General features: G+C 47.7%; 3 protein-coding genes across 5 annotated transcripts in view; all 3 read right to left on the bottom strand.

Moving 5' to 3' along the window:
* The window catches only part of IKZF4 (IKAROS family zinc finger 4), a 21854-nt gene extending 14006 nt beyond the window's left edge, over window positions 1–7848 (bottom strand). For 2 of the 3 annotated variants that reach the window (XM_024736788.1, XM_024736786.1), the window contains exons 1-2: window positions 7796–7808; window positions 3145–3199 (exon numbers count right to left, since the gene is read on the bottom strand). In XM_024736788.1, coding sequence (XP_024592556.1) covers window positions 3145–3184 — 40 coding nt within the window. In that variant the 5' untranslated portion in view covers window positions 3185–3199; window positions 7796–7808. Of the gene's footprint in view, window positions 1–3144; window positions 3200–7795 lie in introns of all 3 variants that reach the window. The other variant, XM_024736787.1, reaches the window with a different exon arrangement.
* A 3989-nt stretch (window positions 7849–11837) lies between these two features.
* On the bottom strand, window positions 11838–16677 carry SUOX (sulfite oxidase). The gene is made up of 4 exons (XM_024736785.1): window positions 16312–16677; window positions 14472–14531; window positions 14039–14216; window positions 11838–13804 (listed from the first exon to the last, which is right to left on the bottom strand). The coding sequence occupies exons 1-4, from the start codon at window positions 16551–16553 to the stop codon at window positions 12395–12397; spliced, it is 1890 nt and encodes a 629-aa protein (XP_024592553.1). The 5' UTR covers window positions 16554–16677; the 3' UTR covers window positions 11838–12394.
* Window positions 16678–18315: 1638 nt separating this feature from the next.
* On the bottom strand, window positions 18316–24418 carry RAB5B (RAB5B, member RAS oncogene family). Its single transcript, XM_024736759.1, has 5 exons — window positions 24172–24418; window positions 22271–22422; window positions 21868–21990; window positions 21210–21303; window positions 18316–20890 (listed from the first exon to the last, which is right to left on the bottom strand). The coding sequence occupies exons 1-5, from the start codon at window positions 24332–24334 to the stop codon at window positions 20775–20777; spliced, it is 648 nt and encodes a 215-aa protein (XP_024592527.1). The 5' UTR covers window positions 24335–24418; the 3' UTR covers window positions 18316–20774.
* Window positions 24419–27989: the final 3571 nt, after the last annotated feature.

Consider the following 27989-nt stretch of genomic DNA (forward strand, 5'->3'; position numbering starts at 1 on the left):
AGGGAGAGAGAGGGAGAGAGAGGGAGAGAGAGGGAGAGAGAGGGAGAGAGAGAAGCAGCACAGCTTGGATGTGCCTGGGGAGGGGGCTGGAGAGAATGTGTATGTGGTGACGGGGGCTAGGCTACAGCATCCCTTTCTCAAGCCAGTGAAGGGCTGGGGTTGGGGAGTCCATAGGGAGGGAGGCAGATGCCGTTGCCCTCGTGCCCAGCAGACAAAGAGGAACTGCACAACAAATGCCTGAGAGAGACAAGAGTGTGTGCAAGAGAGAGAGAGATGGATGGGCCCACAGGGTTGGGGGAGAAAGGGGGGGCCCCCAGGGAAGGCCCAATCCTCTGCCAGCTGGGGAAGCCAAGGCCTCAGAGGTCATGGGGCCCAGGACAGCGGGCAGCTTCAAGGCTCTCAGATCGGCAGAGAGCCCCTCCCCCACAGAACTCAGGCTCTCGTATCCCTCCTTTCCTTCCTCCTCCAGGAGGGAGGTCGCTCTCCAGATCTGGGGACTGACAGCCTCCCCCTTCCCAGCAGCCAGAAGGCCCTGCACAGTCTGATCTCAGGCTCGTGTTGCTCTGTGGCCCTGAGCCCTTTCAGATTCCAGGCAAAGTACTGGTATAGTCTCCCCACCTCCCCTCCCCTCCTGTGCCCCTGGGGCCCCAGCAGCCGACAGCCCTGGCTGAATCCGCCCTCTATCAAGACAAGGCCTCTGCTCCCTTCCCTTCCAGAGGAGCTGCTCACTGACGTGCTGACCTACTTTGGAAGACTAGATTTTCTGATTCCAAGAATTTGGGGGTGGGAGGGGCCGTGAAACTTTGGGCTGTCTACCCCTGGATCCCTTTCTGCCAAGGTTCCCTTAAACATTTCAGTCCCAGAAAACTTGGGACAAGCACTGCTCAGTTAATTGCACGAGCTGCGTTTGAGCAACTCAGTTTCCCTTGAAATATAGGGAATGGGGGTGGGGAGAGCACCTGTGTAGTAAATTAATGGATTCCTCCTTTCTTCCCTCTCTTCCCCAGGAGGGAATGACCTGCACCTTTAGAAAGAGATAGGGGAAGAAAAGGTGGATTTTCTGAAACAGGTTCTGTGCGGTGGGAAAACTTCTTCAAAGAACAGGAGAGATACCTGCTTCATCAACTGGCCAGGCAAGTGAAGGCCCCCAGGTGTGGAGGCGGAAGAGCTGTGATGACCGTGAGGGGGCCGCCGCATACTTTAGGAGGGGTGTGCACTGCAGCCTTTCCCACTGCTTCCACATCAGTCCGGGAGAGAAGGGTCAGCGACGGGCACTCAGGCACCCCTCCCGTGAACTGTCTCAGCCACGCCCAGTCCTGCAGGGGCTGCTTTTCAGTGCTAATGTTAACCCTGCCTTGATTTTACCCTGTCCCTCTCTAAGGTACAATAGCTGCTGACATCTAGAATTCTCAAAACACAGATGAGGGGTTTCTGGCCTCCACTTTCATTCAAAAACCATCCTGTGCAGAGGACTCTTCTTATCTAGGAAGGGCCACCCTGCTGAAAGCAGGGAGAATCTTGGTTCCATAGCACAGTGAAGCCAACGCCCTCAGAAGTTTTCCTCTAATATCCAACATTCTCCAGAGATAGGACTGAAAAGAGCTCCATGGGATTTCCCCAGCCGGCTTCCTAGCTTCTCATTTGCCTGCCTTAGGGCAGGAACTTTTCCATCTGAGTGTTCCCTGGCACCAGTGCAGGGTCCTGAGAACAGGTGTTCCTCAATAGTGGTTTTCTGAAGAGGCTTAACTGAGCAGGAGGTAGGAGGACTGGCTGGCTCCTCAGAAAGGCTATGACTTTAGTTCCAATAAAGTCTATTTAACTAAATCAGTCCACTTGATCCCTGTTACTCTGTCCAGCATGTAACAGGTATCGAATGCCTGTACCCATTCCAACGCCTTCCCTCCTTAAATGAGAAAGGGGTCAGAGTCAACTTCTTACCTTGACATTATGCAGGTGTTGTCAATGACTCTCATATGTGTGTCTGACCCATCTTGCTATCTCCCTTAGCGCATGCCCATAATTCCTCCATTGGTCCCACTTTAAGGTAAAAAAATAAACTATAGGTCATTCCTACAATGGTGCCTGGATTACTGACGGGGATACGCATCACCTCAAAACCCAATTCTGGCTCCCTTACCTCTTACAATCATTTCCTGCCCTAACATTCTAATGGTCCAAAAAATGATTCCTTCCATCGTAGAGACAAACTCTGTCTCAGGCCCTTTCCAGCCAGATGAAGTTCCTCATTTCTTTTCATCTTGTGAAACTCTAAGAGGATCCTGATTACTTTCATATCCCTAAAAGCCACCCATGCTACAAGCAGTGATCTCTTCTGCCTCAGTAAGAGTATTTGGCAGGTATAAAAAGCTACGACGTTATGATCACGGAAAGGATTGGGGGAGAATTGGGCTCTGTACCTCTCCTTCAAAGGTGTAAGCTCTTGGCCCACTGGCTGAATTCAGACCATAGATAAATTTGGCTTCTTGCCCCATGGAACATTTTTTAAAATATGGAGTTATTGTTTTTAAATGGAGACATTTCATATAAAATCCTGATTTCTGATTTCTTTTGAAAAGCTAGAAGTTTTGGCCATACTGGATACACATTCCCACATGGCAATGCCTGTTGGACCCTGCAGAGCTGCTGCTCCTTGAGGTAGGACATGTGCTCTCCAGTCCATGACAGTCCCCATCATTCTCTTCTGCTCATTATCCAAAGCCAGTTCACTCTTTTACATACATACCTGGCCCCTGCAGGCCTTTGAGGTTTGAAACCTGGCTCTGCTCTCTACCTGGCTGGGACAGGATGTTGTGTTGTGTTTAGCTGGTGACCTCAGAGCATAGAAGAAGGAATCTTATCTTCCTTCTGTCTCTTTGTTTCAAATCAGTCCTCTCTCTAATAGTCTCTACTCATATTCCTCTCCTATTTCCTTCTCCTACTCCTATCCTCCAAGATGTCTGGAAAGAGAATCACTTTATAGGGAATGTAAAATGACCAAAATAAATGCACACTACCAAGAGTGAGTGACAGCTCTGTGACTAGGGCACTCAGAGGTCCTGTGCTAGGCTGAAGGCTCTCCACTCTCCTCCACAGGAGAGCATCTGCTCCCAGCCCCTTACAAACAGAATGCACAAGAGGGCATACCAGACATATAGGAGCGGCCATTGCTGTCTTCTATGTCCATCTTAGAGAGATTCTGCTGGAAGAGAAAACAGCTACTATTAGAAGCCAGATCTGGAAAGGGAGTAGGTTTCTCTCTAACATTCTGGAGTTAGCAAGAACCCTAAAGGATCACTTAAGTGTGCTCTGACCCTATCCTAAAGAAGCAAAACCTCATACTTTGTCCTGGAGAGAAAGACGATGTACCCTGACTTAACAAACCCCAGGGTCTCCTCCAACCTCCAACTTCTGCAGGCTTCCCCAGTCTCTCAGGTGGAAACACTGTCTTATTCTACACCGGTCCCTGATTGTGTTGTTTGGAGAGTAGACCCTCTCCCTGTAAGTGGAGCTGATGGTGTAGGAAAGGAGACAGTTTACAGCTCAGCTCTCATGAGGCAAAGAAACAACCCCATAGAGGCTCTAAACCTTGTTAAGGATGGGGTAGCAATAGGAGGAAGAAGCTAGATTCAGTCATTCAAGGGATACTTTTTTGGGTGGAAGGAGGGAGGGGGACAGGAAAGTAGAAGATAGAGGAGAGCAGCCCACCTCAAGTTCAGAGAGGAATCCTCTACTGAAGGTGTAATAGTCAAATTAAACCTTTAAGTGTTTTCCCCCTTCTTGTCAATTACTTTGCTATGTTTATTTTTTTAAAAGGGGAGTTGGGGTGGGAACCTGAATTTAAAATACAGGTTAGTCTATTTGAAGGAAGGCAAACAGTAACTGGCAGTAGAGTATTAAACAATCAAAAACTGAGGATAATTAAAAGTGATAATTTGTTGCAATGAATTATCTCAGGAGCCTGTGGGAGGAGAAAAAAAATTTTATTTGGTAGAAATTTACATACATCCAAAATTGCTTTCACCAGTCATCTCATGAAAAATAAATACCCCAGGGGCAGATTTGGGGGAGCTAGAGTGGGGTGAGGGAACAGCCTGAGCTGCCACCCGGATTCTTGGTCTCTTTGAAGGATCTCACTGAGGCAGATGGATGGAAATCTGGTTTGCTGGTAATACTATATTGATAGAGCTGGGGATGGGGGCTCTGGAGGGCACACAGGGGAAAAGTGTCTATCACCCTGTCTCCCTCTCACCACACTCCAAGTCATTCTTGTCTAGTGCTGAGAGACATCATACTCTAAAAAGTCTCATGAGAAAGCCTGACACACGGGCTCTCCTTCACTTCGCAAAGCAGCTCTCCCTAGATTTCATTAGAGAGATTTCTAGTCTCACCTAGGACGCCTGGGTGTGGAAGAAATAATTCTCCAAGTTTATTTTCAACTCCTCTTTTCTTGACATCCTCCCCGGGATGGACTGAGCTTTGGGACCAGACTGCTAGACCAAGCCACAGTAAGAAGCAGTTCCTTGAAGGTTCCCTTAGGGGCAATGATGAGAAGAGCCCAAGTCCCCAGTGGTTAGTGAACTTATACCCTCTGGAACTAGCCATAGAATTTGCGGTGGTCAGAGATGGAAATATGAGGGAACGCTGTCTGGTACTCATGGGGCCCCTCTCATTTCTTAATCATTAGCTCCATAATTGCCCTTTGGGATTTTGCAGAGCTCAAGATACCACACGTGACTTCCCACCCCCCCCTCCCACCCCAATGCAGGAGAAGCAAGAGTGAGTAGGTTTTTCCCCATTTTCTGGAGAAACTGAGGTTCAGAGCAGCTAAGTGACTTGTCTCAGGGCTCATAGTGAGCCTGGAACAAGGAAAAGAACCCAAGTCTCCTGTCTCTCTGAGGTGTGCTTCCTTTCAAAAGCCAGGGTACTCAAGGCCTTCATGGATCTTCTTGCTTTTCCCTGGTTCTAACATCTTTTCCTTTGGTGTGATCCCCGTGGGAGTGGGGTCTGTTACTTAAAAAGTAAGAGCAGGGACTTCCCTGGTGGCACAGTGGTTAAGAATCCACCTGCCAATGCAGGGGACACGGGTTTGATCCCTGGTCTGGGAAGATCCCACATGCCGCGGGGCGACAAAGCCTGTGTGCCACAACAACTGAGCCTGCGCTCTAGAACCCGCGAGCCACAACTACTGAGCCCGTGTGCCCCAACTACTGAAGCCCGTGTGCCTAGAGCCCGTGCTCCACAACAAGAGAAGCCAGCACGATGAGAAGCCCACACACCGCAACGAAGAGTAGCCCCCGGTCACTGCAATTAGAGAAAGCCTGCGCGCGGCAACGAAGACCCAACGCAGCCAAAAATAAATAAATAAGTAAATTTATTTATTAAAAAAAAAAAAGTAAGAACAAATTGAGCAGGCTCCGTGGGGAGAAATATCCTAATGCAATTGTGTGTGTTTGTGTGTGCGTGCGCGCATGTGTGTGTATGAACGGGGAGCTAGACAAGCACTAGGTGAGCAGAAGAGTTGAAGCACAGCATTCAGCTATGCTGAATACTGGCTCAGGAAGTGCATCTCATTCTTGGACACCTGCCCAAATGGCCCCCAAACAATTTCCAGAAGGGTCTGAAGGAGTTGTTTTCTGAGTTGGACTTTGTTCCTAGAAGTAAACTGAGCTCTTCTGTTTCTTAAGTTTTCTTAACAGGTGCTCCATGACACATCTTGGGCAAAATCAGTCGTTAGCTGTCTCCAACTGGTCTAAATGCCAAGTTGGTAGCCCTGGGAGTGAGACTGGACTGAGATTCTGCTGTTCCCGATCCTGGTATTCTGAGAGCCGGGAGCACATCAGGAGATGTACTTCACTGTTAGTCTCCAGGCAGCATATCCCTCTCCACCTTCCCACTCCCTGCCCCTCAAAGAACCTTCTCCCCTGCCTGGCCTGCCAGGAAGATCTCAGTGTCTCCTTAGAGGAACTGGGTCAAATTAGGCAGTGCCAACTGGAGACACACCACAGCGGGAGGAGGCATAAAGAGGGAGAAGTTAGTGACACAAGACAGGTTTGGTTCAAAGATCTCAAAAGGAAACTGGCTTTAGAGCAACACAGACACCATTCGGTGATGGACGCAGGCACATATGTACTGTAAATTCAGTTCCGTGAGCTGAATACAAAGCAACTAGAAACAGCCAGCCTCCCAATTCAAAAGGAAGTATTTTTATGAGGAGGGAGGAAAGGTTGGTCATTGTAACCTGAGACAAAGACTTTCTTCCCTGTTCTTTTGAATGCACCTGGCACCATAATAAGAATCCTCCATGGCCCTGGCTTTCTTCCATCAACATGATATCGCATTTAAACAGGAATGGGCAGGAATGGGTATCCCTTCCAGACAGAAGATTTCCCACCACACTTCCTCAGAAGCAGCAGGTGAGACCAATCCAAGGTCTGACTTCCAAGGTCAGGCATCAGCTACCACCCTCATCTCCTCCTCTCCGCAAAAATGTTCCCACAGCTCTAACTATTGGTGAAAAAAATATCAGAAAGTCAAGTTTTCTCTATGTAGTGGCTCTGAAAGCGTGAAAGAATATGGACATCACAAGTAATTAAAGCTCTTCAAATCCTCTAAAGGATCCTGTTTGATCCAGTGAAACGCCAAAATTGGAATTTAAAACACACTCCATGTGGCTTAGTGGGTAGAAAGGTAGTGAGGAGGATGTTGTTGGGAAAGAGGGTGAAAGTGGAGAGAGGGGCAAGGATCCATGCCATCCTTTTGGTTGCAATAGGGAGGAGGGGAAATTTTTTTCTCTGGTCTCTCTTAGGATCTGGGATCTGAGGTGGAGCCCAGTGATTTAAAAAAAAAATTTTTACTGGGGTATAGTTGATTTACAATGTTGTGTTAGTTTCAGGTGTACAGCAAAGTGAATCTGTTATACATATATCCACTCTTTTTTAGATTTTTTTTCTCATATAGGCCATTACAGAGTATTGAGTAGAGTTCCCTGTGCTATACAGTAGGTCCTTATTAGTTATTTATTTTATATATAGTAGTGTGTATGTGTCAATCCCAATCTTCCAATTTATCCCTCCCCTCCCTTACCCCCCTCCCCCAGTAACGATAAGTTTATTTTCTACATCTGTAACTCTATTTCTGTTTTGTAGATAAGTCCATTTGTAGCTTTTTTTAGATTCCACATATAAGCAATATCATATGATATTTGCCCAGTGATTATGAACAAGACAGATCTTCCGACCTGCCTGGGATTGAGCAGTGCAGGTACTAGAAGTGGACCAAACTCGAGCATCATCCTCTCCTGTCTGTGCCTTCCTGAACTGAATGAAATCTCAGCCAAAAAAATGTTGGAATCACAAAGCTGGCTCTGCTCTCTATCAGGACTTTGAATAACTGGGGAGGGGGAAAGGGTAAAGGGTTGAGAGAAGAGGTGGAATTAGGTATTGTCTGCAACCTGACTACACGCCCCTTTCCAGGAACCAGACCTAGACATTGAGCGATTTGCAGCTCTGAAGTGATCTTTAGGGTCAACCTAGTGCCCTCTGAAGGAAACCCACCAACCTTTTCTCAGCTTATGTGTCTGTATTTACAGCAGAAAGATCTGACTCATTTTCACCAGGTTGTAGATAGTGACCTGTTTACTTATAACACAGACGAGGACAGCTCAGCTTTGTTATCCAAGTGCTTGGGGAGCAGTGTGGAGGGATGAATTCCCAGGTCACCCTAGGAATGGCCAGTCTCTAAAATAAGAAGGGGTAAGAGCTGGAAACACAACACCTGGGCAGTGGGAAAATATCACCTCATTGTCTCCTTTTAGCTCTCAGTTGGATGCATCTTTTCTCTTGTTCTTTGTGCTTCCCTGGCCTCCCCACGTAGACTGCGGAAGAGAGAGAAGGCTAAGGTTTATGGGTGGGAGGAGAAACAATCTCACCCCTCCCATGTCTCATTTCAGGACTAAGGAAAGGGCCAAACTAAACAGTTTAAATCACCAGGTGTGATGCACATGAGATGATACTTTCTGGGGTTTTTGGGTATACCCTTGAGTACATAAGCCCTGTGTTTATAGAAAGGCTCCACAAGGTCACTGCTGTTCAGCTGTACCTTTTGTCAGGGGTGGGTAAAGTAGAGCAGGGCAGTTCAATTTGAGTTTTATAATAATAGGTTTTGAAGCCAAAGATGCCCAAAACAGGGTTTACCATCTCAAGTGAAGTTTGAAATGACATGGAAGTCTCAATTAACTATTCTGATTGGGGTAGGGTGGCAAAAAGGTGGAAGAGACAGAAACAATTGCCTTTGGTGGCAGTCCTGGCCAGAAGTCCCTAATGCATGGTGACCAAAAGAGCTCACTGTTGTTTGGGCCAGGAAGATGTTTTCAGGCTCCTCTGCTAACAACGAATCTTGCTCTGACAATCCAATTTAGTAAGTCTCTGTTCATTTGGAAGACCTGGGGCAGGGGTGCTCCAGGACCTAGAGAATCTTGGAGCTAGAATGGAGTTGAGAGATGATCTCCAATCTTTTGGTTTTTAACAGAAAAGTTAAACTAAACCCAGAGTCACCTATCTGGTTAGCGATAGAAGTAGGACAAATAGAACCCAGGTTACCAGTCTGGGCTTCTTTCTACTACAGCACAAAATCAAATCTTGCCATAGCAAGGTCTAGGGCTCCTCTGCTTGCCTTCTTTCTTGGGTGATGAAATGGACAGTTTTGGGGTCTCCATCTTAGTGACTTAAGTCCTTGAACTACAAACACAGGTCTATGGATGGGAAAAGAAATAATCCTCTCCCTCCCATGTCTGTTTTCAGAGATTATGGGCCTGAGGAAAAAGCCAACCTAGACTCTCACTAAATCTCTTTAATGTACGAACAGGGCTCCTTGGCTCAAGGATTAGACCAGCATATGTATTCCAGCAGAGTCTGCAAGGTCAATGACCCTTGGCGGGGACCAGGCCATTCATATCAGCACTACCCTTTCTTAGATGCTTTCCTCTGAAAGACCTTGAACCTGTCTCTCTGTTTCCAATACAGAGTCCCCAACTCTTCTGAGAAAAGGAGGCAAATGAAAGAGCCTGAAATTCAGAGCTTTCTCCAGCAGGGTCAAGAGACCAACAAAGGGAGTCCCTTTGCCTGTGGCATTGTCTGTACCCACAGGGTTCCACACTCCTATTTGTTCCTACGGAGTGAAATGAGGCTAGAAATACCTGCCCTACAATAACTTTTTATTTTTCCTTGACTATTTTTTGTGTGTGTGTGTGTTGCGGGAAGAGAGATGGCCAGTCAGGGAGGAAATAATTTCTTTGTGGATGTTGGGTGGGGAAGGTAGGATAAAAGATGGGCTAATGTTCCTCCCATGCTGGGCAGTACTAAGCATGTACTAAGAGGAAATAAGGAATAAACTTTCAGTTGCATTTTCCACTGGAAAAAAGTCAGAACTTATTTCTGAGCCAAGTCCTCCAAACCTACTGAGAGTAAGGGGATTGCCCAGAAGCTACAATTGAACTAACTAACTGCACTCAGTGGGCAACAAAAACATTATGTTTTGTGCTTGAGACATCAGCATCTATTGAGTAGGACAAGATATAATTCTGAAGCTGCCAAATTGAGGGCAGCTCCCACCATCCTCGGGCCCATCCCAGAAGCTCCACTGGGACCTCTTCTGCTTCCCAATGGTAAGGCTATTTTCTTCTTTAAAGACTTTATTTTTATCTCAGGAGCCACTCTTTTGACAGTTCTCATGACCCAGGGAGCAGTCTGGATTCTCTGAATTAGGCTGTAAGTGGGGAAGGCTGAAGTCCCCCGCACACCACAGAGCAAGATTCACCGACCTACTGGCAGACCCATGAGGAGATGAGGAATTCCCAGCTGGGTATTTCACATACCCCTACCAAATAAGATGCTACACCCAAAGGGTGTCTGATTTGGCCTTTTATCTGGTCTTGTCCTCAGAATCTGAGTTATCTTAAGTGGAAATATTCTAGGTAGTCAGACACCTGCTTTTATTGCTTCCTAAGGACATGGACATGTACCTTCACCCAGACAAAGTGAACAAATAGCATTAAGGGGAAACAGCCAGGCCTCAATAGTCTGCTGCTTGGCCATGATGTCGGAAGGCCTAGAGCTGACCTATGAGCAAGTCACAACCATACCATGCTCACCACTGATGCTTTGAGGGCTCGGACCGGGGAGACTGGAGTATACCTGGAGCTATAAGACATGTAAGTGGGGGTGGATAAATCACAACAGTAGACAGTTTTGCTTATAGAAGGGACTGAGGTGAAAGAAGGTGTGCAAATTTTGACACAATGTGGTTTGTAATACATCAAATCTTCCTAGAAGCAGAGTCAGTAAATTCATGACCTTGGAGGGGGAAACAGGGTACCATATTTCCTAAACATCTCATATCTAAAGGTCCATGTTCCCACTAAACATTGTCACCAGACAGGACCAGTCATAATTTTAAAAAAAAGAAAAAAAAAGGATAGAAATCAAACAGTGAGAATCTACAACTACAAGGGGGAAGACAGTAACTGTGGATGGGGCTGCGTGAGGAGGTACAGGGAAGGTTGTTTTAGTTTAGACCTGCTTCCCAAGTCTGTTGTACCCTCTGGTGGTCTGCCCCAGGGCTTCCTCTGTGTTTCTTCCTTAGGGCTCCTACGCAATGAATCTCTTCCTTCCCAACCTTGCTTCTCAGGTTCCCTGGACTTTTCACCCTACATAGTACCCCAGACAGCACTTTTCGCTCCACCCTAAGTTTCTTCTCTACCACATGTTTCTCCCACTCTGCTCACTGCCTCCCAGTCTTCCCACTTAGGCCTATGTCTTTCTCTCTAACCTTCTTGACGGACACCTTGCCCCCACCCAACCCCGCGCCGCCTCTCGCTTCTTTGCCCAGGTACCCAGTCTAATTCTCCTTTCTCCGTCCTGTCCTTCTGTTCTACCCCAGCTGTCCTGTCCTTCTGTTCTACCCCAGCTGTACCCCACGAAGGAGCCTCGCGCACACCAGCTCCCGCCTGTCCTCGGTCCTCTGCCGTGACCCATCTCCCGCCCTTTTAGGACGCCTAGGTCCCTGCTACGTCCCCCTCAATCCTGTGGCCTCGCGCCAAACCCTCCATGCCAGCTTCCTCCCTTGGGCCGCAAGCCACCCAGCGACCCTCTTCCCGCCTGGCCCCCACCTACGTGTCCCCCTCCCTTCACACCCAAGCCCCTCAGGCCCCGCCCCCGGCCGCCGAGGCCCATCCCCCCTCCCCCGAACAACTTCCGGCCCCACTACCAGGCGACAGGCGGCGTGGCTGAACACCGAGCGCCCACAAGCCGGGGAGACAAGGGAGGAAGAGCTAGGGGAGAGTAGCCGAGCGCCGAAAGATTCAAGTCCTAAAGGCGCGGTCGCAGGCAAAGGGTGACTAAATGACTGCCCCTTCATCTGCATCTACGTTGCAAACAAGGCCACGGTTGGACGCCCTAGTTGCCGTGGCACATCTGCCCCTAGTGCCAAGTTTTGCCTTTGCCGCCCCTAAGACAATATTGATTTTGACCTCTTAGCATTCTTTGCTTTTCCTGCCAAATGCGTAGGAATTGTGTGGGGGAGGGGCTTAAGGATGCCAAATCAAAAAAAATTTCCTCTCTTGGGGGGTATCCTGAGGTCATTCACCTAAGTAGCCCCGCACATACTGAGACTTCAGAGAAGGAAACCCCAATCTTGACTTCCCTGCCCCTGCTTCCTTTTTCCCTTCCCCCCACCTTGTTTGTTTTGGGTTGTCTCACTAGATATCCCAGTACCAATTCAGTGCACCGCCCTCCTGCAACTTGCTCACTCCCCAGGCTCAATAAGTCCCAAAGGTCATAATCTTTTTTTGCTTTTTCAGAGTGGTAGTCTTAAACAGATATTTTATTGATGTATTTAGAAAAGTGGAACAATAAAGGGAGAGAGTTGCGCCCTTCACAACCCCTGGCAACCTAGAGACGTAGTAAAAAGTTGCATATACACTTTTCTTACACATATCCTCACACATTCTCTGAAGCATCCAAGAAGAAAAGCAAAATAAGGCCTCAGTGGTGACAGTCATTAGAAATGGAGATAGGGTAGGTAGAGAAAATAGCACTTACTTCCCAGAATTACTTTTCCTACTTCTAGCCCTTTGCTCCAGCAGCTCTTACCTCCTCTAAGGCACTGGGTCAGCGGCCAGGAGGGGTATGTAACACCTCCAGTCAAAGGGGAGCAGGTGCCTGGGTGGACGTGTGCAATGCATGTACCTGTGTGTGGCTTCAGAAGGCATAGTCAGGGTTGTGATCCAAGACATGGAGAGGTGGAGGGAAGGATTTTTTGTGGTAACGAGGCCAAGGGATGGGTGTGGAAAGGGGTTTAGAAGGTGGTTCTGGAGAGTAGATGGTTCCATTTCACTTTCTCATGGAGCAACATGGACATGGACACGGTGCCAGGCATTGCTGAGCACGCCTCGCAGGTTCCAGATTGGGGCCACTGTGTCTGGCTGAACATTGTAGCTGTCATCTACAGCCTTACAAACGATGTTCAATTCTTTCTTCCCAGCTGGCACAGGGGCTTGCAGCTGCCATAGCCGCCAGGCCCAGGCCTTTCGGGCACGCTGTTCCTCTCCATCCAGCTCAGCCACCTGCCAGGTTAGGCCCCCATCCAGAGACACATCCACCCTGACCACAGCTCTTCCTCCACCACTCCATGCATAGCCTTTGACAGTCACCTCCCCTGACTCTATTGTCTCTCCATCTTTGGGCTGTGTGATGGCTGACTGGACAGGAAGTTCCTGAATAGATGGAGCCGAGTCAAAATCTACAGTGTCCCAGTCCACACATGGAGAGAAGCCTTTGTAGTCCCGCCGCTGCCAGTGGCTGTAACTTTCCTCTGGTTCCACGCTCACTTTGCCCAGCCATTTGACATGGCGGGCACCCACCACACCAGGAACCACCACCCGCACAGGGAAGCCATGGTCACGAGGCAGAGGCTGCCCATTCATCTCATATGCCAACAGGACCTCAGCTTCAGGGTCCATGGCCCGAGCCAGAGGGATGGATGCTCCATAGGCAGTCCCTGTGGGGTCTGAGTCCAGTCCCTCAAAGCAGACATGGGCCTCAGTTTCAGAGAGCTGGTGACCAGCCTGGGCTAACACATCACAGAGCCGTGCCCCAGCCCAGCGTGCAGTGCTAATGGCCCCTGCACTCCACTCCAGACCTCTTACTTCTTTGAACCGAGTCATCTCAGAGCGCCGGTTGCCAGCACACTGCAGAGTGACAGTGATCTCGTGCTTGGGGAACTGGTACAAGTCATCCAGGGATAGGCACAGTGACTGACCCCCAGGTGGCCCTACTACATGTAGGCGATAGGTGTCTGGGTCAAGGTTAGGTACAGGCAAATGATTCCGGGTGAAGAAGATAGGGTTGGGTGTGATGTAGTTTTCTGTCAGCAGCTCAGGGGGGGGCTCCGCATTAAAGGGGCGCTGGCTGTTGACCTTCAGGGCTGGGTGACGTATAGGATCATCAGCGTAAGGGTCAGAGGTCTTCAAGATGGAGGCTGCCTTGTCATCGGGGCTCAGCTCCCCAATCTTGTACTGAGCCAGTATCTCTCGCACGTGGGACTGGTTGTGAACAGCATAGAGGGCCCAGAAGGGCTCTAGAGGACCTCCGGCTGCTAGCATCAGCTTTGATGGACCCCCTGGGTGTAGGTCCACAAATTCTGTGACATCAAAGACCTCAGAGCCCAAAGTCACCCAGATCCCAGTCTCAGGGCTGCTGTGGGATCTCACTTCCTCCCTTGTGTATAGGCGTGGTGATTCCTCAGCAGCCTGCAGGCAGGGCAGGGGTGAGGCAAAAGGGAACAAAATGTTAAGAAGAAATCACTCACTTCACCCTGACCCAACCCACAAAGTTGTGGCCACTGGGAAATGGAGGTAACAAATTCCATCTCTACTGTGCATGAAGCAGTGTCACCGTGGGCTCTGTGATAAAGCCTGGGTTGCCTGGGCAGCTCACTATCGCCCCTTTGTTCTGACAGTGAAGTCCCTTCCTTCCCTACTTACCCTGCACCGGTGGTCATGATAGGCCAACACTGCACCAAGCCCTAGAAGAGTCCCCATTACTCTCCATCCCCTGGTGCTGGAGTTATCACCAGAGATGGCATGGCTGGAGCACTGTGGCTGAAATGAATCGTTCGTAGAGCAGGCCCGAATGCAGAGCCTTGAAGGGGCTGACTTGAGTCTGGAAGAGAGAGAAGTCTTCTTAGTAGCACACTTCTGATCATAAGAAAGGGCTAGGGAAGGCCTGGGGTGTACCTCTCCCAGGTTAGCCATTGGTTTCTTCAGTTGGGACTTAGTTTCTCAGGGATGGGTGGGACAAGTGGGACATGGCTTTCCCTTTCCTCCCTGGCCACTACCTCAACCATCTTAATCTGGCAGATAAGAGTCATAAAGGTACAGGGAGTAGGAGATATGGGCTAGGAACTGGATGGCCTACCTGTAGGCCTGTCGGAGCCCTGGGACCACAGTTCTGTGCAGCAGCAGCATTACGGCAGACCTAGGATAGGAGGAAGATTCCAGGATAAAGACAGGGAGTCCTGCATCAGGGATGAGATTAGGGTAGCTTGAGGGAATGGGTGGGAGGAGGACACAGAGATCAGCTAGGAGCTCTCTGGACAAATGGGTAAGACTTTTTCTGTGGTAATGAGGCCAAAGAATAGAAGTGGGGGTCCAAATGGGCCCTTAGAGAAAACTTGGAGAACTTCGGAGACAGAATATGCTGACAGGATGGAAAGGAATGAGGGCCGGGAGAGAGTCTCCTAGAATCACCTGTCTCCCATCCTCCACTCTACTTTGTCCACTACAGAGAACAATGGGGGCCAGGGCCTAAAGGGCAGAAGCCAAAAGTCTACTGTCCAGTTTGCCAGTTTATTATTATTATTAATTTATTTATTGTTTATTTTATTTTTGGCTGTGTTGGGTCTTCATTTCTGTGCGTGGGCTTTCTCTAGTTGCAGCGAGCGGGGGCCGCTCTTCATCGCAGTGCGCAGGCCTCTCACTGTCGCGGCCTCTCTTGTTAGCGGCCTCTCTTGTTACGGAGCACAAGCTCCAGACGTGCGCAGGCTCAGTAGTTGTGGCTCATGGGCCTAGCTGCTCTGCGGCATGTGGGATCTTCCCAGACCAGGGCTCGAAGCCGTGTCCCCTGCATTGGCAGGCAGATTCTCAACCACTGCGCCACTGGGGAAGCCCTTGCCAGTTATTTCTGAAGTCAGCAGAGGACAACCGCGGGGTGTACTCACTTAAAGAGAGACAAAAAGGTGAAAAAAGAGTGGGAGGTGAAGGAGCTCGGATGCTGGAGTCAAACTGCTTTGCTTTTATAAAACCAGTCCTGCCCTTAGCCAGCCCTGCTCCTGGGCAGGATACCAAGCCTCTCTGAACTTGTGTCCTCATCTGTGAAATGAGATCTACCTAGCAGAGAGGCTGTGATGAACAAACAAGTAATAGCATTATCATTGAAGGCTTTTCCCTCCACCCACCCTAAAAAAATAAAAATTGAACCTGGCTGGGAACTGGACCCCAATCTGGACCAACCCCAACCTCTACCTTGTCTATGCCATTCCAGTGAGCTCAGCAAATTGAGGAGTTAATGGCCAGGATGTCAGGGGATGGGCTAGAGAAGGAAGAGGGTAATTTTTCTGCTCTGGCCTGCAGCAGTTTCTTCCTTACAGCACTGAGCAGATCACTGACCCCAGGAGGGCCAAAGCAGGGAGGGGTGAGAAGAGTCAGAACTGCTGATGAGATGCTAAAGAGGGGTGCCGGCACAGAAACTGCGAGGAAGCTAGGAATAGGAGCAGAGTCTGCATTTTACTCCTGGGCCTTGGGACCCTCACTCTCCCTCCCACTTTCCCTCAATCCCAGCAGCCCACTATAACCAGACTGGAGCAGTGCAGGTAGAGCTGACTTGTAGGTGAACTCGGTCAGCCCAGTGTCCCAGGTTTGGGAGAGGCAGTCTTCTGCTGCAAAACGGAGGCCACCCCCTTGTGCGGGTGGTGGCCAGTCACTCCGCAGGGTCACTTTGGGTAGAACATGGATATGTCCAGCACCGGGGCCCACGCACCCGGTTCCATGTCACTGCCCAACAGCTGGCCCAGGAGTGTCTTGTAGCAACGCCCCGCCGCGGCCCAGGAGCACAAAGCTAGCGGGAGTGGAGGCAGGTACTGGCAGTTTTGCTGTCCTTAGAATTCGGAGCACTCCTGGGTGCCAAGACCGCCGCCGCCGCCGCCCAGGTTACTAACCCTGCTTCCTCCTCTTCCCTTTCCCGGCCCCAGCCTCCTTACCCAGCTCGGCGTCCGCACTGTGGCTCTTTTACCCGCTCAGCGCCCAGCGGCTGCCGGCGAAGGGGCGGGGCCTGCGCCGTGACGTTGTGCCGGAGTAAAGGACCACTCTCTCCCCTCGGCTCGTCCCCCAGCCATTGGCGGGCGGCGGGCCGCCTCCCAGCTGTTGTGCCCGCCTCCTGGAAGCCGAGGCAGGCGGCGCGCCACCTGGGCTCGGAGCTAGGACGGGCTGTTTTTGCTTCCATCCCCGCCAGACGAGGAGTGGGACCTCATGATGTCCGGAACCCGGGCAGTGGGAGGTGATGAGGACTCCAAAGGTTGGGCTGAGAGATGTCCCCGACCCGCCCCACCAGCTGAGACACAAGGTGCTTTCACTAGAGGCCTCGGGATCCAGCAGGCTTTCTCCCGGTGGTGAGCTCCGTCTCTAACCTATTTTTTGACAAACGTCTGTGTTGCAACTACAACAGCCCTGTTTGCCTTTTAGAGAAAACAAGATCAAGCGCTCAATTCTTTTATGTCCAGGAATGAGATCAGAAATGGGGCCTAAAATGGTGGTTCAAAGCCTTCGAGATCCCTTGGACCAGCTGCATTTCTCCTCAAATTATAGAACCAACAACACTAAACAGACATCTTTTTAATTTTGCTTAGTTGTCAATTTATTTTAAAAAGTCGTCACTTGATGACATTTTAACGCCCCAAAGTAGGAAGATTGTAACTGCTCATGTCAGAATAAAGGATACTAACAGAAATTGTTTGCTATTACCCTTTTATCATTTGGTGTGGGAGTGAAAACTTGTCATTGGCTAGCTGTGGACCCGGGGCAAACGTATCCACACTGCCCTCTAGAGACTAGAAGGTTGAGTTACAACCTTACTTTAAGTGAAGATCATTTCCCCTGCCTTTCTGCTTTCCTAAACTGAACTAGAAGAGCTTTTTACTAGGAATGAAGAAGCCGTGGGGGAGTCCTAAGAGATATACAGTAAGGGGAATTGACAGTGAAAAGGTGATTTTGGCTCTAAGGTTTTTGGAAAAAGAAAGATTCCCAACTCAACTGTGTACAGTTAAATCATCGGAGAGGCCTGACGCCCAACCTATCCTACCCAGGATACAGAGAAGTCAGTTAAGGACCGTCTGAAGCCATGGGATGAGACTTCTGCCCAATAACAGTGTCACCCTACATAAAGCCACACACATGCTTTATATAATTGACGTTTAAATCTCAAATTTTCTTCATTTTACAGAAGAATCTGAGGCAGAAAGCAGCTAGGTAACTTGATCAAGACCACAGCTGGTAAATTGTCAGAGATGGGACTGAATTCCAGGCTCTGTCTTTCCTGTCCTTCAGATTCTTTGGAATTCAAAACTCCTCCTGCAACCATACCTAATCTTTTCTCTGTATCATTCCCCCCCACCCACTTCCACTTAGACTTTGAGGGACTGAAGGCTTCAAGTACAGCAAGAAACGAGCAGAATTTCCTGTTGAAATTTTCCTGTTGGGGTAGAAGCCACATGATCAATCAATAATGTTAACTCAGTGATGTTTAAAAAACTTTCTTAGGTCATGGACCCCTTTGAGATACTAATTAAGGCAGTGGGCCCTCTCCCTAGAAAGCTGCACATAGATATTTGCATAATACTTCAAAGTATTCACAAATATCACCTCTCCCTCCAATCTCATCAATTGTCTGCCCAGAGGTCCACAGACCACCACCCCCTTCCATGTATACAATGTTAGGATGGCCTAAAAAAATAAGCTAGGAACAGATTTGGTGAGCTCTCTAGTGGCCTGGGAACAGGAGTGATTAAACAGCAATAAAGGGCCTATTTTCCAAATTGGGTTATCTCACTATTCAAGAAAATATTAATGAGAATAAGGAGGTACCAGGATGCAAGGGAGGGTGTGTTTCTGATTCAATAAAACATTACTGGGTTGCCTTCCAAATTTCTAGTAACAGACAGAGAAGTAGCAAAAAAAAAAAAAAAAAAAAAAAAAGCAACACTCCAATACACTTTTTTTTTCTCCTTTTTTACTTACATTAAATACATTGGTAAATCAGCAGTCGCATTCTGTTACCACGATTGTTATGTTGGGAGAGGAAGAAAGGGGAAAAAAGGCAAATGCTTTCTTAGAAGCAAAAAAAAAAATCAGAAGAAAAAAATGAAGAGCTGGGAAATAAAAACTAAGATTCCCTAAGCCCAACAGAGCTCAAAGGAAAGCAGAAGAGCTAAAAGGAAGTAGAAGGAAGGCAGCAGATCGGCCCAGAAGCTAAGGCCAATCCTGTTCCTAAGGGGAGGGGAGAAGAAGCCTGGAGAAATGGTTTCCCAGCCCCAAGGCAACGAAACATCTTCACTACTGCTCCATGGGGAAAACTACACAGAGAAAGAACTTCATTTCTAAGAAACTTAAGAGAGCCATCGTAGTTCTTCCACTTGTAAGGATGCACTGGCTGCTCTAGGGGGCTAGTGGGTGCTGGGGAAAGGAGGGGAAAATGTGTATGTGTTTCAGGGCCATGGGAACTAAGGCTGCCCCTGGTAAAGGAAGGGAATTTAGGTGTAAGTGGAAGAACCTAAGCTGGGTCCTTCAGAATTTCAGCTTCATGGATTTCTCAGCTTCTCTGGGACAGAAGGCAGTCTGCAAGCCAAAAGGGCAGAAAGGTTCAATCCTAGGTCACTATGGCCTCTCCTCTCTTATTCCCCCCAATCTCCTCAAAACCCTGGGCTAGAACAAGAAGGGATTTAGAGTTCTCTCTTGCCTTGATGGCTTCCCAAACACATCTTAAAATACCTGATGAGGGATGTGAAGAGAGACTAGAGATTTAGAAAGGACCAACATCCTCTGGTGATGTGAGACAGCTGTGAGGGACCTTCAGTGCCAGTCGTTCCCTGTCCACAGGAACAGGTATTATATTAGGGGGCCACAAGTAGGCCTCTGTGGTACTACCCCCCCTAGTGGTACGTGGATTAAACCACTGGTTGCATGAAGGATGGGTTTGGGGGGTAAGCATGGAGGGACCAAACTGAAGATACTGACAAAGGAGAAAAGAAATAGGGCCTGATGGGAGGTGGGGAACAGAACAGACTGTACAGTGGGAATAAAGGTCATACCTATTTACAGGGAAGTAGAAAAGACATGGTAATGGGTGGATCAAATTGAATGGGAACCCTGGGAAAGGACAGAAAACTCCTCCCTCTTGCTGACTCCTCTTCACTCCCCTACAACGGCCTATGCTATCCTGAGACTGCTCTCCAGTTGCTCAGTTAATTCCTCAGGAAAGGTAAACCTATACCCAAGAGTTAGGCTGGCAAGAATATAGGTGAAGTAACAATCAGAGTTGGAGGAAGCTAGCAGTGGAGACTGGGCTTGAGTAGCTGCCACCGGTACTGTTCTCTACAGCCCCTCCCCTAACCTCATATACACCTCGGATTCCACTTAATTAAAAGTTAAGAGGGCAGGTAAATCAATCAAAACCCCCATAAAACAAGTATCACAACTGAACTACCATCAATTAAAGTGCAAACTGCAGGGGGATATCGTGGCTGGGGCTGAGGCCATCTGAAGGCCAGAAAGAAAAAAATGCATATGTGTAAGTCAGAGGATGGGTGTCAGAAACTGGTCCCTCCTCCATTTAGATCACAGCACAGCCAAAGATGCAGGCAACCAGTGAAGATTCTTTGGAGGACTCTGGGGTCCAGAATCTCCCCCACTATGGGGGAGAAGCTACCTAAGAGGCTGCGTGAGGGGAAAGTAAGCCTTGGAAGAGTTCCTGAGCCACAGATGACACTGCATCTCCACCTCTTCCACCTCTGCCCAGTTAGCTAACAAGACTCCAACCTGGTGCCTGAGAGCTTGCCTTCACATTCTCACCTCTACCTAGAAACATCCTCCACAAGGCCAACTCAGTGTTTTCAAATATGAGAAACTCCAACCAAATAAAAACAAAAAGGAAATGTTTCCTTACTCCCCCTTGCTCTGAGCCTTACTTTCCCCCAGGTCCTTAATGTGACTGAACTGGAAACCTCCTTCCTCACTTCCTGGGTTCACTACCCTCTCCATCCTGGGGAGAGGAAGAAAAGGGGATCAAGAAGAGAGACTGACCAAAAGCAGAAGGGGAAGGGGCAGGAGACAAAAAAAGAGTTTTCTGAAAAAATGGGGAGGAGGAGGAAAGATAATTAAGGTCACTGTCTTGCACCTATAATACAAAGTGAAGAAAGTTTGTTTTGGAAGGTAAGTCCTGGGGGATCTGACCCCCAAGCCCCAGAGCAGGGGTAGGAGGCCAGTGGCAACAGCTGCCTGGTGTTGTTGCTGAAGCGTTAAAAAGTGCCATGACGGAGCTGTCAAGAGGCAGCCCTTGGGAGCCAGGGCCCAGTGTGCTGTTACCGTAGGGGCTGTGTGCTGAGCGGTGGGGATGGAGGTTATTTCTGAGCTCTCGTGCTAGCTCCATACTTGTTTGCCGCTAGCCACCCCCTCAGTTGCTACAACACTGGCTCTTGTTCTGCTGGGACTGCTCATGGAGATCCACACCCCGGCTTCGGCCTGCTGCACCCCCCAGATTCTGGGGTTCACTCTTTGGCAACTTCTTAGCTAGAGATAAAAACAGAAGGGAACAAAGTATGGTAGATTTTACTCATCCCCCCAGAAAAAGACTATTGGGGGAAAGTGGAAATGCGAGAAACTAAAAGAATGTTCCGAAGAGGGGAGGGTTCATTGTAAACTACATTGAAGACGAGGGGGCTCAAACTGCAGCCAAAGGATGGAGGTCACAATGGAAAGTTAAGGTATTTCCACACCTGAAGTTTTCATAAGAGGAGACACTCCCATTTATCCTTATGACTTGGGTTAGTCATCTTGCCTAGAGGCAAGGGAAAACACACAGGAAGACCTTAGGCTGCTCTGACCTTACCTATTGCCAGGAAGAGATCGTTCACGTTCATAGCTGTCTTGGCTGAAGTCTCCATAAACAATAAGCTGTTGTCATCTGCATACGCCTGGGCCTCCTGCAAGGGGTGGGGTGTACTGGTACTCAGACTGTAGGGCAGGAACAAGTACTGCCTTTCCACTCCCACGTAGCACCAGAGCTAGACAATATCCTAGGTTCCCTCCCCTTAACTGCCCCTCTGAGCCAGCTGGCCCTGGACCCATATTTTGGAGATGACTCCCTCAAGGGATAACCCATGGTCTAAAGCACTTAATCCAACAAATAGATGTCAGGAATCTTAATTACTGGGGAGGAGGTAAGTTGGTTGGGGGCTTTTGGGTTCTGACACTTGAGTATCCCTTACCTCAAATTCAACTGCTCCCTCCTTCCTCTTTTCATACTGGTACCCCCACAGCTGGTACTGGTACTTCCCTACCCCTCTGCTCTGGAATTTTCTTCTGACTCCTCTAAAATCTCCTGGCTGGCATTAGGGTCACAGTGTTGCTGTATTTAACTTGGTGCAGAACTGGGGAATGAGATGATGAATGTCCTGAGATGAGATTTTCAGAAAGGGCAGGTTTGGTAAAAAGAGGTCCCAAGCACAGAGGGAGTGTGTCAGAGAGGGACTCTGTGGCCACCTTACTTCGTACTCCACCATGCGCTTGTTGGCCAGGTCAGCTTTGTTCCCCGCCAGGGCAATAACGATGCTAGGACTGGCCTGTCGCTGTAGTTCCTTTACCCATGTCTTTGCTCGGGCGAAGGTTTCCTAGGAAAACACAAGGATGAGAATGAGTAGGCTGGCTCATTCAGCCTACCGACTGCCAATCCAGGCCCATCAACTTCAAAGTCCAGTCTCAAAACTCACCTCTTCTAAGCAGCCTTCACTCACTGAAACCACCTGTCTCTGGTAATTCATTACCTGTCTTCTCAGCACTTGGAAGCATAATCTGTATTCTTATTTTGCTATTTCAAGAACAAGTTTTCTCTCCCCCACCTATTTTAATTCCTATAAATAAAAGCAAGGACAATCTTCTCAGTCCACTTACCTGATTAGTAATGTCATAAACCACAATTGCAGCTTGGGCACCTCTGTAGTACATGGGGGCCAAGCTATGGTATCGCTCCTGCCCAGCTGTGTCCCAGATCTCAAATTTGACTGTTGTGTCATCTAGACAAACCGACTGGGTGAGGAAGGCCGCTACGAATAAGAGAACAGAGAAGTTGTTGTAAGTGGGAGGATGCATGGGAACATCCCACCCTCCTTCAAAATATCTCTACTTTGGGTCTAAGACAAGTCACCACCCAGGCCATTCAGCTACAGGAAAGGTTTAGCATTCTCCTCCTTACACACAAGAAAGGTTTAGCATTTTCCTTCAGATCTTGGAACCAGAATTAAGCCTGCTCTTGGCTAAGTCCTCCCTGCCAGAAGTTTCTCTAGCTAAGGAATGGGGGAACATCATAAACTCTGAGGGACAGAAAGAACTAGCACTTATACCAGAGTCATCCCTCTTCTAACCAAAATAGAGGAGTAAGAGATAATGACGGAGATAATAAGCTTCAGATAAAAGTCACATCAAGAACTGATTAGAGGGCTTCCCTGGTGGCGCAGTGGTTGAGAGTCTGCCTGCCGATGCAGGGGACACGGGTTCGTGCCCCAGTCTGGGAAGATCCCACATGCCGCGGAGCGGCTGGGCCCGTGAGCCATGGCCGCTGAGCCTGCGCGTCCAGAGCCTGTGCGTCCAGAGCCTGTGCTCTGCAACGGAAGAGGCCACAACAGTGAGAGGCCCGCGTACCGAAGAAAAAAAAAAAAGAACTGATTAGACAGGGACTTCCCTGGTGGCACAGTGGTTAAGAATCCGCCTGCCAATGCAGGGGACACGGGTTCAATCCCTGGTCCGGGAAGCTCTCACATGCCGCGGAGCAACTAAGCCCGTGTGCCACAACTACTGAGTCCACACTTTAGAGCCTGTGAGCCACAACTGAGCCCGCCTGCCACAACTACTGAAGCTCACGCGCCTAGAGCCCGTGCTCTGCAACAAGCAAAGCCACTGCAATGAGAAGCCCGCGCACCACAACAAAGCGTAGCCCCCGCTTGCCGCAACTAGAGAAAGCCCGCACGCAGGAACGAAGACCCAACACAGCCAAAAATAAATAAAAAAACAAAAAAAACAAAAAACTGATTAGACAATTTTAAAGCCTGTTGTGAGGTCCCACCATCATCAGTATTATTTGGCTGTTACTTTTTCATATTACCTCTGCTGGTCAAAGTACATATTTCCAAGGTGACTTGGAAATAAGTCACCCCCCCAATAAAAGTGGGGAAGGAGTTAACATGGGAGTTCTCATAAAAGACCCTTTATTGAATTACCACCCTATTTTGGGGTAGTGGCAAAGGGAAGGTAGCAAAGGTGGGAAAAGCAGATTCCTTTACGTTTTGTATTTAGTTCTAACCTCTATTTTACCAGATATGTGCATCAGGATCAGCTAAGGAGCTTTTCCAAACATACATGTCTACACTGCCACCAACCTCACTCTACCTCCAATACTAATCAGCAGATCTAGGGTAGGGCCCAAGCATGCATAGGATGAAAATGCTCCCTAGGTGATTCTGATGTACATCTCTGATTATGAGCCACTGCCCCAAACCAATCCTGCTCAACATGACACTCAACTGAACTTCACTGGCATTAAGATGAGAGTGGGAGGAGGAAAACAGATTAAAAAATTAGTGGTTTTCTTGGTGCTCAAAGGCCAACCTTTCTAACTTTCTTCTAGGAAGTAAGAGGATGAACATGGACTTGCTTTTGGGCATTATGGCAATTTTTTTTGTTTCTTAAAGGATTTCCATTCCAGGGAGCTAAGAGGGCCAGCTCCACAAACAGATCCCTAGATCTCCCTTCAAAAGCCCTTCTAAGCATTGAAACTCTTCTCTCCCTGAAGTACTCACCTCCAATGGTGCTCTCCTGGTACTCGTGGAACTGCCCTTTGACAAAACGTAATACCAGGCTAGACTTCCCCACTGCAGATTCACCCAGCAGGACCAATTTGAACTGGCATATTTTGCTGGCCTGGGGCTGCCCATTGGGCCTGGCTGTGCTTCTGCTAGTCATGGCTAGATTATCAGAATGGGAAAGGGTAGAGGGAGGGGGATGCCACAGAGCGGCAGAGGGGGGAGGGGGGAGGGGAGGGGACTTCCAGGCTTCAACAGTCCTGCAAGAAAAAAAGGAGGTAAAATTAAACACAGGGCCATTACAGCTGCAGTCACTTTTTAGAAAAAGGACAGAATCTCTTCATTTCTTTGCTCCTATGAGGACTTAACTCTTACAATCACCCACCATTAAAAGGTTACACCACTGAGAGGGTCCCAGGCACCTGACACTCACTGGTAAGAGTGGGGAACAGTAAAATAAGAATTGCATCTAAAGTAGAGTGTGCTGAAATGGAGAGACTGAAAACCATGTGAGAGTAGTTTTTAATCTCCCAATCATTCCCCACCAGGTCTTCAAAGAACAGCATATTGATCAACTTTTAGTTGGCTTGAAGAGCACCCAGATCCACCCAAAAGTACCCTAGATCCCTACTATCTCCTTGGTGTCCTGGTGCTGTCCTTTTTTTATCCCCCCTTTTTTTCTAGCTTTCAAAATGAGAAATTCACTCTAGGGGTATGGGATAAGAGTCACCCATCCTAAGAGTAGAGGGATAGCTTCTGGTTCTATATCCTTCTTACACGACCATTTCTGAAAATTGACATTTCTGAAAATATAACCAGGGTCCAATGATCAGAAAATCCATCCTTTCTCATTTCTGATCAAAGGTAATAGAGAGGGCTTCCCTGGTGGTGCAGTGGTTGAGAGTCCGCCTGCTGATGCAGGGGACATGGGTTCGTGCCCCGGTCCAGGAAGATCCCACATGCCGCGGAGCAGCTAGGCCCGTGAGCCATGGCTGCTGAGCCTGCGCGTCCGGAGCCTGTGCTCCGCAACGGGAGAGGCCACAAGAGTGAGAGGCCCGCGTACCGCAAAAAAAAAAAAAAAGGGTAATAGAGAAACAGATCACATTAAGTATTAACTCTTTCACTTTTCTTCTGCCACCTCTCCAAGTCTGAAAATCTATTAAGTCTGAGTCAGTAGGCCTGACTTACTCTCAACTTGCAGCTGTCTTCCTGGTGCCTAGGGATTAGACTACCCTCCACACTGAAAGGGCCTAACAGCTGTAGCCCTCTAAGTTAGAGGCAGAGAAAGAAGGTGTACCTTCTAAACACATGCGGGAATCTCCGGTAGATGGTATAGGGGATAAGTCTTCAAGCAATAAATACTTGATGAAAGAATAAAACTGAACCACCTTCTCTACCTTCCAAGCGGCTAGGAAAGCTGGTGGTGGAGGAGGAGACAGAGAGAGAGAGAAAGTTGGGACTTTGAGTGTCCAATCATCCAAACCTGAATATATTTCATCATCCTGACTCTGGCGGGAAAGGAACTGTGAGATTCAAAGAAGTGTTAGCATGATCACAGCATGTAAACCTATCCCCAAAACCTAAGCGTTGCTTGGATTATACTTTGCTTGTTCAAATTAATCTTTCCCTTCTCCAAGGTTGATTCTAGTGACTCCATAAACATCATACTCTGTGACATATATGGGGAAACATTATTTTTTCACTATAGCAAATTGCTTTGGGATCAAATCAGGGTTAAAAATATCTGCAATCCTAGTAAAGACAGAAAAACCATACAGGTGGAGGTGTAGAGGAACAAAGGCTGTGGAGTCCAATTCACTGGATTTATTTTATAGTTCTGATTACTAGCTTTAAATCTTTGGACAATTTACTAAATCTACCTGTGCATTTGTTTCCTCATCTGTAAAATGGGATAATAGCCTATTGAGTACCTAATTCATAAGGTTGTTGTGAGGATTAAATGAGATAATACAAAGAACTCAAATATTTGACAAAAAGTGCTATATCAATGAATATAAAGGTACTAATCATTACTAATATGATCTCAAGAAAATTTCTCTGCTGAGCCTTACCTTCCACCTTTTTAAAAAAAATTTATTTAGTTAATTTATGTATTATTTTTGGCTGTGTTGGACCCCCGGTGCTGTGTGCGGGCCTTCTCTAGTTGCAGCAAACGGGGCTTCTCTTGTTGTGGAGCACGGGGTCCAGGTGTGCAGGCTTCAGTAGTTGTGGCACGCGTGCTCAGCAGTTGTGGTGCACAGGCTTAGCTGCTGCGAGGCATGTGGGATCTTCCCGGACCAGGGCTTGAACCCGTGTCCCCTGCATTGGCAGGCGGATTCCCAACCACTGTGCCACCAGGGAAGCCCTCACCTTTATAAAATGGAAAAAATACCTACCTCATAGAGTAGCCCTGAGGATTAAGTGAAACATTTGTGTAACATAGTATTAACGAATAGTAAGACAGGTATTGTTGGGCTTCCCTGGTGGCGCAGTGGTTGAGAATCTGCCTGCCGATGCAGGGGACACGGGCTCCTAAATGAAAAAAAGAAGCTGCCAAAGTGTTTAAAAAACAAAAAGACAGCTATTGTTATTTAATGACCCTGATTCACAGAAAAGATCAATTTAATATATTAAAGGATATCTCAATATTAGTTGTTATCAATATATGCCTAAAGAGCAGCCATGATATGAAAGAGGTAGAGAAAAAAAACAGGAAAAAAAAAGTGTAAAGAGGAAAGAGGAAGTTAACGGAGAAATGAGATTGAAATGAGAACGCAGACAAATCCCAAAGTAGACCAGAGGACTGTAAGAAATTACTCTGATCCTACTGGGTATTTTGTAGTCCCCTAGGCCACGGAGTCCCAAGAATCCAGATATACATGTGCCACTTTGTGATGAAGTTTTCACTGGTCTGTGATGAAATGATTAAATAAAAGTGATATATTGGGGACCTTCCTGGTGGTCCAGTGGCTAAGACTCCGAGCTCCCAATGCAGGGGGCCCAGGTTTGATCCCCGACCAGGGAACCAGATCCCGTGTGCCACAACTAAGACCTGATGCAGCCAAATAAATAAATAAATAAATAAAAATATTGGGCTTATATAGCAAGTTCTTCATAAAGCTAAATTTATTCATTTTAGGGGTTTCCTTTATAACAAGATTTCTAACTTATATTTTTTGTATCAGTTTTCCCTCAAAGGTAAATATGTATTTTTTGCATGGATAAACCTCTAAGACCTATTGTTAAAAGTTAAAAAAAAAGTTGGAGAACAAAACATGTGGTTGATCCTATTTCTATAAAACAAAGCAACATTCTGCAGAGAAAAAGGTATGGAAAGATATATACTCATCTGTTAACAGTGGTTACCTCCCTCTAAGGAGAGTGGGATTGAGGAAGACGGTATGTGAAGGACTCAGGTGTTTTCATTCCACATAATTCTTTCTTTTTAACAGGAAATATATATTTTTAAAGTTTCCTACATAACTTTTAAAAAAATTGCTTTTTAAAAAAAAATTACAAATAATGGTGTTGATAGGCAGTAGTAAGCTTTCTAAATATACTCATGTGGAAAAATAGAAACCCCCAAATTTAAATTAATTGGTCCATTAAATCCAAAATTCTGGGAACCAGTACTGCAAAAATCAGTATTAATTAGCTTCTTAACTACTAGTCACAGTTCTTTAGCTCTTTTCATCCTCAAACCTTTAGAGCAGTGTTTCTCAAACTGTGGGCTGTAAGCCAATAGTGACCTTGAAATCACTTGCTGGATCATGATCAGTATATTTAAAAAAAGAAAAAATAAATAGAAAAAAATC

This window comes from Neophocaena asiaeorientalis, unplaced genomic scaffold, assembly GCF_003031525.2.
Source record: "Neophocaena asiaeorientalis asiaeorientalis breed wild unplaced genomic scaffold, Neophocaena_asiaeorientalis_V1.1 scaffold134, whole genome shotgun sequence".
Taxonomy (NCBI): domain Eukaryota; kingdom Metazoa; phylum Chordata; class Mammalia; order Artiodactyla; family Phocoenidae; genus Neophocaena; species Neophocaena asiaeorientalis.